Source organism: Netta rufina (assembly GCF_964035555.1).
Source record: "Netta rufina genome assembly, chromosome: 13".
Taxonomy (NCBI): Eukaryota; Metazoa; Chordata; class Aves; order Anseriformes; family Anatidae; genus Netta; species Netta rufina.
The window spans coordinates 9524399-9536204 of NC_140136.1; the positions used below are offsets into that span (position 1 = coordinate 9524399).

At 45.9% G+C, this 11806-nt stretch overlaps 1 protein-coding gene across 1 annotated transcript in view; it reads right to left on the reverse strand.

Moving 5' to 3' along the window:
• Positions 1–11341, reverse strand: part of CMTM4 (CKLF like MARVEL transmembrane domain containing 4) — a 29803-nt gene extending 18462 nt beyond the window's left edge. Inside the window, exon 1 of the mRNA XM_084294583.1 lies at positions 10735–11341. Within this exon, the coding sequence (XP_084150709.1) occupies positions 10735–10920 (186 nt within the window). The 5' untranslated portion in view covers positions 10921–11341. The remainder of the gene's footprint in view (positions 1–10734) is intronic.
• Between the last annotated feature and the right edge of the window lie 465 nt (positions 11342–11806).

Below are 11806 nucleotides of genomic sequence, written 5' to 3' on the forward strand. Positions count from 1 at the left end.
TTTTCCTATTGTCTCACCCTCATTTTGATGGATATCCGCAAGCCCAGCTTTTTATAGCCATCTCTCTCCTATTCTCAAACTTTACAAGCTCGTCTCCGTAATAGCACTGCCTGCTGCAAGACTGCAGGCTCCTCAGTAAATCCTTCCAAACACCTCAGCGAGTCTCGGTACACCCCTGCCTGTGCCAGGCAGAAAGCACCAGCACGCTCTTACAGACCCACCGCTGCAGTATGCCCATGTTGGACTTCAGGACAGCATGCTGGAGTGCTGGCAAAAAGCATAATTAATCATACCCATAACAGAAAAGTGGAAATTCTTTACATGTGAAGCTACTCAGCTAAGTTTCTTCAAGTCTAATTTTATCACAGTTTGACTGCCATCTGCATAGTATGTTCTTAGACATGCTAAGTAAGAACAGGTTAGAAAACATCACACATTTCTTCTTTGCTGCACTAAATATAATATGTTGAATCCTTTGCATCCTCCTCAGCCACTGGCAGCTGCACTTATGGGGGCAGAAAGAGGGAAAGAGGAAGAATAAAATGCTTTTCCAGAAGTCCCATTTACTGCTGGTCTTACTCATGCGGGCTTCATTAAAATAGTAACACAGAGTAAAAACTGACTAAAGGAAACAGAACAGGGGAAAAATTCTATCTTAACAGCTGAGTTCAAGAAAAGTTTAGCAGACCTCACTTTCAGTCACCAAGACAGAGGAAGATGCATCCTTAAAACAAGTGGTAGCTCTTGTTTGTCTTTTTGACTAACGTAATTGTTAGTTGCACCAAAAGTCACTGGTTTTGTTTCAGCATTTACTTCTTGAAGAACAATAAAATGTTTTTTATTACACCAAGCTGTAAGAACTCATAACTTATCATATCTTTGTTATTAAAAAACCTGGCTACATGGTGTTACCTTATTTTGTCTCCAGGCTGCACACACATGCTCTGTATGTTAGGTACAAACATGCTCTCTGCTGGAACACAATGCATTACTGGCTTGTGTGATTTCACACAGGCTTGTGTGAATTTTAAATAAAGTATAAACATTTTGGCTATTCCTTCACTTTTGAGAATTCTCCACTCAGCTCTTAAAGCAAAGAAAAATCAACACTTCTGAACTGGCTTCATGTTCCCATTCACATTCAAATGCCAACCAGTGTTGGAAACCGGGCTAGTCAAAACAATATTAAAACATAGTACTGTAAATTCTGTAACAAACAGGAGGATAAATGAATTGGTTTTAAAAAGTAAAGGTGTACTCGTAAAATTTGTCAAGGTATTTGATCCGTATGGTCCCGTGTTTAACTAGCCTGTTCGGCAGTTTTAAAGTAAGTGAAAGTTCTATTTTAAGACTATCAGAATCAGTCTGTATCCTTTAAAACCCCATTTAATCCTAATTACAAGTAAACATCAAACATCCCACAAATACTAAAACAAGAAAGGAATTTTAATGAGAACACAACCAAGAACTTAAAGTAGTCCTAAAGAATCCATTAAAGTTTTTTGAGCTTGTTTTTGTTTAAAGGAAATGGTGCAAAATGTCCTTGCAATCCCAACGTTCCCAAGATTGCAATCTGAAGGCCCCCTTAGATGCCATGCCTTAAAAGGCAAAAAGAGTCTAGACATACTGGTAAAACAGAACGTTAAAAAAAAATAGATGTAGGCCAGAACATTAAAGAGCACTGCCAGCTGTACCGGGGAATGCATGAAACCTTCAAGCCTGTCTTGCTGTTTAGACTGTCTTACAACCGTTATATAGTAATATCTCACCCAAAATAGAAAGGAACCCACAAACTTGCATTGCATAATGGCAAATCCACCTACTCATGATTTTATAACTCAAGAACAGATCTGCCTAAAGACTGCAAACAAACTCAGCACACTGCAAACACAGGACTATGAAATGATGTTAACAACGCAAAATCCTTATGACTCCGGCAACAACATCTTGACCTTCTTGGTCACGATTCTTATCGTCCCACCACTATGCACTAAACATACTGAACATCCCAAGGCCTTCGGAAACTTTGCTAGAATTCTGAGAAGTGCTTTTTTTCTAGATACTTGGAAGATGTGATACCATCATATAAAATCAAAAGATCCCACACTCCCTGAAAGGTTTCATCTGCATCAGTTAAAAGGTTTCCAAGCATTAAATGCAACAATTAGAAAAAAATAGCGATAAAAAACCCTACGATGAACCCCCTAATAAATTTATTCACAACAGTCAAGTGGTAATATCAATTAGTAGTGCGAAAGGAATTTCACGGGACAAAGGTAATCAAAGGTTGAAGGCTCCTAACACTTCCGCATTTCATCATATTCACAATGTGCTTGTTGCTTTCTTGCATGCACATTTCAGTTTTAAATGTCCTAAAAGTACAGAAAAATACTAAAATGAAAACACTTGTAGTTGATTCATAAAATAATTCAGAAAAAAAATTGGCAGAACACCCCAAGAAGCTGTTATGAGCACTGCTATATTATAGCCAGATTTTTGCATCTGACAATGAGAGCATTTAGTCTAAGTGAAAGTTCCACCAGAAGTGCCACTGTTTGTACCAGATTGAAGTACAGGACATATTTCCATGCACCAGGTACACAGCTACTGTGCTTTTAAGCCATGCACTAAAGGAAGAAACCATCACGAACAATTTCAGGTGGCTTGCAAGGTGAACACTTTGTGAACATACATGCAAGCTAAAGAAAACTTTAAAAAATTTCTTGTCTAACACCACCTGAATATCAGGTTACATAAAAAAAAATGGTAGACAAACCTGAAGACGTTGACTAAGGTAAAAATACATCATTATATTCTTATACAAATGAGGACCCTAAGTATCAAAGCCTTCGGATCAGAGAGTTGGAATTGTGACACTGGAAATTAAAGTTCCCAGTTTAATTTGCACAAAATTAGATAAAAACTTGCCAAGTTACTCTGCTTACCTGAAACCCCCTTTCACCTATTATGCTATTCTAGCAACATGCTGCAGTGTGACTGTGGATTTCATCCTGGACACCCACTAAATAAAATGACGCTTCAGACCTGATCCCTGCAGGGACTGTAGCACTTGATTCATGCTGTTCCACACTGCGCAGACCTCTTGGTCCAGGCGAGTGCTACGCCAGCTCTGAGACCTCTCTGCCCACGGTCAGTACCATTTTGGACCCATCTTTATTCATAATTGTGTGTTCTTACACCTGCTCTATGTAAGGTTTGTGTAGCAAGCTTTTGCTTTCCTCCTCCTATTATTCTGCAGAGTTGATGATACAGGCTCCAGAGAAACCTTAACTCTTCCATATTTTGGGAGCAACTGACTACACAAATCAACTAAGAAATAAGTGAGTTTTGTTTTTTTTGTATAAGTCAGAGCGTATTTTTTAATTCATACCAAATTTATAAACAGTGACTGCTACCACTACAGACTAACAGCATTTGACCTGCTGTTAAGACTTCTGTTCAGATGGCTATTCACTGTATGTATACAAAAAATTCAGTACCTTGTTACACCAAGTAAGGTGGGTGTTTCTGAAATACAACTTGGAGCATGGGACGACGACTACCAAGACATGACTATTAACCTGAACTGACAAATGATGCATTAACTGGTATCAAAAGGAACTGATACCTCCCTTACAGCAGTAAAGTATGCTACAACAAAAATGCAGCCTCTTAAATTTCTAGTCCTTTTTCTTATGTTACATGATAATTAAATCTCTAGGGAGGCTCATCAACCAGAGAGAGATTAACAGAAAGATTACAAGAAAAGAAGGTTGCTTTCCAAATCATAATCCCATTAGAATTACCATTCTCATTGCAGCATCTACAATTAATATAATGTACCCATTACTATTAAAGTGGTTCATAATGGTGGGGGGGGAAAAAAACATATATATTACAGACACAATAGAAGTTTCTTCTGAAAGCAGAATTCTAAACTATCCACCATCTTAGAGAAAAATCTGCAACTGGAATTTCATCTGCAACTGGAGTTTAATGACTGTAGGACAATGGCCCATGGCCCGACTGCATCTAAGGGACATCACAGAAGAGACCAAAAGCCATTTGCTTTGCTGTTGGATGACAGCCACAGCCTTTTCTTCACATGCACGCAGAAACAATAAAAACCAAAGCTAAACAGTGTTATCTCATCATTCTTCCTTCTATGGTAAATGTCAGTACAAAAATATCACCACACAGCAGCGCCGATCTATAACCTTTCAAGAGAAAACTTTCCCAAGAGAAATAAGGCGTCTCAGAGACACTGTACAGACATGCTCTACCTAAATAGGATTTCTAAGCATATGTGCCTATTACAAATGTTATCCCTTTAATGTATTATCCCGACAGGCTTTTTTCTACAAGATACCAAAGATCACCAGTATCCACTGCCATACTCCCGTTTTCTGAACGAGCTACAAATACCACCAAGCATCAACCATTCAACATCCAATAGCAAAGTCACAAGCACTTCTTATACAAACGCCAATTTATTGTTTGGAAATTACAACAGAATAAAACATGGAAGATGCAGTGGAACAGCTCTGAACTGCCAGCGTGACCCTAGCACACAGCAGGGGAGGAATTCCCAGCAGAGGTGTGATAAGCACCAAGGTCACTGCGCGCACTGGTACGCCACCCCTGCAGGCTGCCTTCTCCTGGGCCGTGCTCCTCCGAATGGATCCCCGGTCAGCAGGCAGTGCCCGGGCGGGCTGCAGGGGAGCAGAGAGCCCCAGTGACGAGCAGAGTCCACAACCACCCTGCCTGGCTTTGTGAAGCGAGGTGACCGAGCGCACACAGCCATTTCAAAGTACGTGGAGCAAAGCGCGGTTATGCAAATCCGCAGTGTTGACACAAGAACAAATGGGTATAAATTTGCTAGAGCTAAGTTCACATGCCAGAAACGAAAGAGGCTTGCATACCTCAGAAGAGCAGAATAGAAGAGAAAAAGCTAACTTTAAAGGTGAAACTTGATCGCTTATAGGAAAAACTAAGGCATGAGGTCGCCAGTGACACTGAAACTGCTTCAGGAGGCTCAGGTGTCTCCTGCAGTGCTCCGCTTCTCGCCAAGACCACCAACACCTTTCCAGCAGGACCAGCAACCTGAGCAGTGACCCTGCCACACAATCCGTGACAGACAACGTCAGCTACTGACCTCTATCAGGTACAGTAATTGCCTGTTCCCACTGGTACTACCATACATATACGCAATGGTATTTCCTAACAACACGCCACAAGCTCTGGATTGGGGCGGGTGGGATGTTGGGGCACCCAAGTGACCCTCCCCTCCAGCAGCCATCTGAAGGTTGCTGAGCTGAACGCACAGGAACGCTGTGATAACAAAACTGACTGCTGAGCACTTTGGACTAGTTTTCAACCCGATTCGAGCAGTTAGCAGTTACCTTACTACTTGGAACATAAATTACGGCTATTTTTTAATGTAATTAACACTGAGAACTCTCAACAGTCTTATTGACGTACATGTAGGTAGGTACTACGGACCTTTTCAATGCTAATTTCTTCATCACAATAGACTCTAACAGCAAAGAATGTCAGAGTAGTCCTGGCCTTAACCAACTTCTGGATCTGGAAACGTGTAATGATAGTAAGCCACAGAACAACTTTTTCCAACATTCAGCTACTCTCCACCAATGAAGATGGAACTTTTTATACATAAAATTGTGAACATATGAACTGCTATTCCCACCAGATTTCAGTTAGCCCAAAATCTTGCCTCCACCACCAAGCAATAGCACACATTACAGAGAGCGAGCCCCGAGCAAGCATGCAGCAATGCTTCCCAGTACGCTCATCAGCAACTTGTAGCTCGGAGACCTCCCAAGCAGAAGCATTATCTCCATTAACATGGGTCTTTGATGAATTTCTGTAGTATTTGGAATGGGCACATTACAAATACAAAGTCTAGTGCTGTCTGGTGCAGGGAGGCCACCACTGCCTACCACAAATGCCATTCTTTCCCGAGGCAGCACGTGGTAAGGGTTTCCTGTAGCTGTTATCTTACTGCTCCAGTTAAACCATTCCTAACCACCACCAACATCGCAAGAGCTGGCTAAGCACCATTTTTTCAAATTTTCACATCAAGCTCCAGTTATTTTACCTTAAATCAAATGCCTGCGAATACCTAGCAGGAGGCTGGTGAGAACCAAGGAGGCTCCCATTGGGATCCTGCCTGCTTTCCTCACACCTCACCTAGTGACCCAAGGAAAAGCCCACCAGGAACTACGGCTACCAAAGAAAATATGAAGCAGGCAATGGGCAGTCATCATTTCCTGAGGCAACGTCAGTGGTAAGTATATTCCTACATCCAACTCTTGTAACAGTAAGATTATTAAAGACACAGTATTAGAGCAATGAAGGAAATATAACAATGCATTTAGAAAAGTTGAAAGTAAAAACAAAGCAAGAATAGAAGCAGCACTTGTCTAAAGTGAAACAACTTCCCGTGCAGAGGTGCTACCTGCTAACTGGCCCATCTGTTTTGGATGGCAGCCATGGGCCCTTCCCAATTCCTCATACAGCAAACAACTTCCTTCAGCAAGCGCACTCAGAAGAGGAGAATCTCTTTAGGAAACTGAAGAAAAAAGGGAAGAGGCACTGAAAGGTAACAAATCATTTGAGGATGTTCATTGAAAACTTTTCCAGGGATATCTGCTTGATTGTACAATAATCTCCATGGGAAGTATTAAAGCCCTTAAAAACATGAGAAACATAAAACCATGCCAGAGAGTAATGAAAATAAACTCTAAAGAGCTTTTCTGCTCTGGTCTCCCAGGACAGCTACATAATCTTCCACATCTGCTGCACGGCAAGGTACTGCTCCATCTGAATGCTGGAGAGCTGAGCCCACCTAGACTTGACCTTCCCAAAAGAAAAAGCATTTCTCTGTGTAGTGCACAAGTGTACCAGCTTCTCCTCGCCCTCCTCTTCCAGTTCATATCCTCGTTATCCCAAAAACATCAACACCCCATATTACTTTGAGTCCTCCTCCCTGTTCATTTCCCTTCATGCTGTTTTCTTCCCCCTTATCAGACGATATCTGATCAGGTCTGTCAGCCTCCCCAGCCCCCTGAAAACTCCTTTCCTGATCGGGTCCAACACCCACCACCCCTCCATCCTGCCAGCTGCCTCTTTACAGAGCTCGCAGCTCTGCCCAGCCTCAGCAGCGTCGGAGATTTCCCCTGGCAGCCAAACAAGCGCAGAGAGCGAGCTCACCCAAATGGGAAGACACAGGTGAGCGCGCTATGTGCTGAATATCTCACAGACTTAGCAAAGCGTTCAAAAAAAAAGTGAAAATCAGTTCAATACCAAGCTCTTCTACATTGGACTTCTTGTTACTTCCTTGCTATTCTGAACACCAATCATCTTTAGCAGTCAGCCATACGTACTATTAATCACTAAGCTTAGCCTTGAATATTCATGAGAAACTCAAAATATTAGAAGTTTCCTTAGTTTTAATTCCCAAATTATAATTAACAGGAACACCCTGTAATACTCTTCAACCTTTTCTGGAAGTCGAGGAAATGAAAGCCTAATTAAGTCTTGGGAAAGTGCCGCACAATACTCTACATGAATCATTAACGTTATCGTAATCCTTTGTGACACTGCCCCTTTAAAGGACAGTTTCAGGCACATTCTCTTGAGATACGAATAAATGAGTTGGAACTCTTCTCACATCCAGCAGCGCTTAAACTACCCCACAGGCCTAAAACATCATGCTGCTTTTCAGCTCGCAACAGCTCCTGTAGTGGTATTTCGAATCAATACAGACAAACCTAGAGCCAGTAACAGAGCCCTGCAGTCCCCGTGCCTTCATTTGCAGGCATTTGACTTTTTCCCTATTCCTTCTTTTGACAATCAAAAACGGGCACCTGGAAAAGAGCCATTTCAGCCACAATGCCCTGCAGTTACACGTCACATATGGCACTACAAGCTAAGCTGTGGAAAGTCCTTCAACCAAAGATTACAGTAATCGGCAATGTTTGTCTTCAACCGATAATTTTGTCTGCCAATCATGAATGTATTTTAATACGAATCCTGACATTAAATGAAGCATGTGCATTGTAATCTTTCCTGCAGCATTACTTTCTTTTACTAGAATATATTTAGAGACATTTTATCTTAACCAATTTTTGTTGAGGTTTTATTCTGTGCAATGAAGGGTGCTCCTTCTCATTTTTAAAAATGAGTCAGAGTGCTGTACAACAGCCTGATACACATCAGTTCCCACAGTAGTTTTGAAGGTATTACTAAGCATTACGACAACAAAAATAATTATCTTAGGCAAATAAGTCAATTAAGAGCATCGTGGAACATGTTCTTTCTCCTCCTTTTCCAAAACTGCTCACTTTACCAACAGTTTGCAAAACCCAGTAGTTTGCTCTACCAGTCATTACCACAAATTAGATGCAGCTCCTTTGGAGTACAACCACACAGAAACTGAATTTGGTGAGACGGTACATAGGCTTCCATCCTATCCAAGCTAATTTGTCAGCTTCCGACCCACTGGATTCATACACTCCGTATGCACCTTGGGTGCTATCTCAGGCCACTCATTAAAAAAAAAGGCACAAAATATTACTCAGTTCCTCCAAAGAAACTCATCTGCACGTACGCCTTCCTATGTCCTACGACATACTGGAAGTTGCAACATACTCATTCAACAGACAAGAAAACTCCCGTGTCTCTAAGTCCACCATCGTATGGTCTTTACCATTATCTTTTTTTCTTTTTTAATTTTATTTATAAGCCCTAAAAATTTAAGAGGCGTGCTCCAAAATTTTTTCATGTTTGTTCCAAACGTATCAGTTTAATAATAGACGATTTACTTACTCACAATCAATAATCACTCATTTTAATTAGAAGCTTTTAGCATGACTTGCCAGAGTTATTAGTGTACCGCAAAGATCAGCAGTAGGAACAGAAACAAAAATCCTGAGGGCAGATTATTTTAGCATATTAGGAAGCACCATCCCAGAACTTCTACTGCCTGGATGGTTTTTAATAGTTCCAGGACAGGTAGATGTTGCACAGTGATGACAGCTTCTTTGGCTTCAGTCCTGAAAACACACAATGCAAATGCAGCTGCTCCCTGTCGTTCAGCCTACTCATGTAATGCTCATTGCTAACGCTTGCAGACCTTGGATTTTGTTCTACACTGTGAAGATGAGAAGAAAACAAATTGCACTTCCAAATCCTGATTTTTGCTGGGTATTTGCAAAAAGGACTATACACTGATCACCACAACCCTCTATAAACTTGTGCTCACTACTGAACCTAGTACACTCTGACTATATCTTACATGAAATCTGTCCATGCAAGCTTTGTCTTACAATAACTAGCAGTGGTTTTAAACAATGAAGTAATACACATGAAATATTTAAAAGTTGGTGGGCTTTTGGTGTAGTTTTTCTTTTTAACATTATTATCCTTGAAGAACTTACTCATATTAAGGGAATACAATTCATAGCATCTCTGTAAGGAACTACTTAAAAACCTATTTCAGGCTTACTGTCATTTTCATAACTGCTCTAAAACACCCTTAAAAGTACATTTGCTAATTTCAAAGATGTTAATAACAACGCAACTTTGAAGTTTGATCAGATGAAGACATGCATCAGCATCATCAACAGAAAAACCTCAGGAGTTATTACGCGTGTAATTGTTACAGTGCTCTAAGCTTCACAAGGACTTCAAACTAAGCAGTGTAGCTGTTTAGACTCTCTGGAGAAACACAGCATGTGTTTCCTTTGAGAATGAAAAATGTTTTCAGTTTGTTTTTTTTTTTTTTTTGTGTGTGTGTGTGTTTGGGGAAGGGTTGTTTTAAGGTTTCTTCCCACTTTGTGCAACTAACAGAACTTCAGGTGTGCATTTGGAGGGTTGTTTGTTTGCGTTTTAAGGTTTCTTTCCACTTCGTGCAACCAACAGAATTCCAGCCAGCTAAAACCAAACCTAATCAATGTGCAAGGGACTCCTCACCGGCACCCCAGCCACCCTGCATGGCCAAGGCGCGGCTGCAGCCCCGCACCTCCCGGGAGCTCCGGGCACCCTTTGCTGACCGCGGGGCCCCCACCTGAGGAACACGGGGCCCCCGCTGCGCACCTGGCCCCGCTCTGCGACCCCAACCCCAATCCTCCTCCTGCAGCCCTGACACACCGCAGCCGCTCAGCAGCGCCCAGCTGGGCACAGCGGGCTGGGTTAGGTTGGGTTGGGTCGGGTCGTTTCGTGTCGTTTTGGACCAGCACACGCAGCCCCCCGAGGTGTTTGTTTGATAACCCTGGGATCCGATGACTTGCGGCGGGACCCAGCGGGCGTCCTGGGTGGGGTTTTACCTCAACCAGCCCAGTCCGGGGGTACCCACAGGCCCTGAGGCCGCCCCGTCCCTCGGGCCGCCGAGCACGGAGCCGCGGGGACCGCTCGGGCTCAGCCCCCGAGGCGCCTCGGGCTCCGCTCCGCACGCTGAGCGAACCCCGGCGGCTGCCGGTGCCTCAACGGCTCCTCCGCCACCCCCAGCCCGGGGCGAGGCTCGCTCCCACCAGCTCCCCACCGGCCGAGGGGCCGTGGGGACGGGACCCCCCTGCCCCTGCCCCTGCCCCCGCCGAACCGCAGCTCCCGCCCGCGGCGGCCCTGAAATGGAGGCCGTTGGGCGGCCGCCAGGCGCAGGTACGCACCTCGCCGCCGGGCGGGGAAGGGAGCTGGGGGCGGCCCGGGACTTACCACCTCCGCCAGCTTGATCCTGCCGAAGGTGCCCCGCAGGTAGTCCAGGTCGCAGCGGAGGCCGCCCAGCCCTCGGCGCTGGCTGACGGGCTCGGTGGTGGGCTGGTAGGGGCTGCTGGCCCCCGAGATCATGGAGGTGCTGGACGCCTCGCCATCGAAGCCCTCCAGGTCCTCGCCGTTCCTCATGGTGCCGGTGCCGCCGGGGGGCCGAGGGAGCGGGCTGCGAGCTCCAGCCGGCGCCTAGCGGAGCATCGGCTGCATGGCACGGCACAGCGGGGCAGGGCAGGGCAGGGCAGGGCCAGGGGGCTCCGTCAGGCGGAGAGGAGCGGGGACAGCGGGGGCCGCATGGTGCCGTGCCCGGCCCGGCCTCAGCCCCGAGGAGGAGGAGGAGAAGGAGGATGAGGAGGAGCAGCGGGAGCGCCCCGCCGCCGGGGGGCGCCCTCACCGCGCTGAGGGCAGCGAGGGGCAGCGAGGAGCCGCCGTGCCCGCGGCCGCGCCACCCGGCCCGGAGCCGCCCTCAGCCCGCTCGGCGGCGAGGCCGCCCCGCGGCTCCGCTGCTCCCCTGCTCCCGGCGCCGCTCCCGGCAGGGCAGCTCCGGCCGGGGACGCTGCTGCCGCCGCCACCGCTCCGCCCCCTGCGCTCAGCGGAAAGGGCGGGGAGAGCCCGCCCCGAGCTGCCCGCCCCGAGCCGCCCCGCCCGGACCCGGCCCCGTCCCCGGCACCTGCCCCGGGGCCCCGCTCGCCTCCCCTCGGCCGCCGGGGCCGGGCCGCTCCGTGCCTCGTCCCGCCCGCGCGGAGCGGCGAGTTTGGGTTCTAGGCACCGAGGGGGCAGCGTGAAGACAGCTTCCCCCGCGGGTGAAAATGAGCCGTACCGCGTTCAGCTGTTCTTCAACCATCTCGTCCTTCCCCCCATCCCCAATAAAAGTTTGTCTCTGGCTTCTAAAACACTGCAAACCGCCGATCTAGGCTTTTGTGTTATTCACTGCAGCTCTTGTGTAGGCAGAAACAAATGACACTGTTTGTCCTTGGCACGTGCACGACTAAAAGGCGCGTGGAGGTTACAGCTGGTGCTG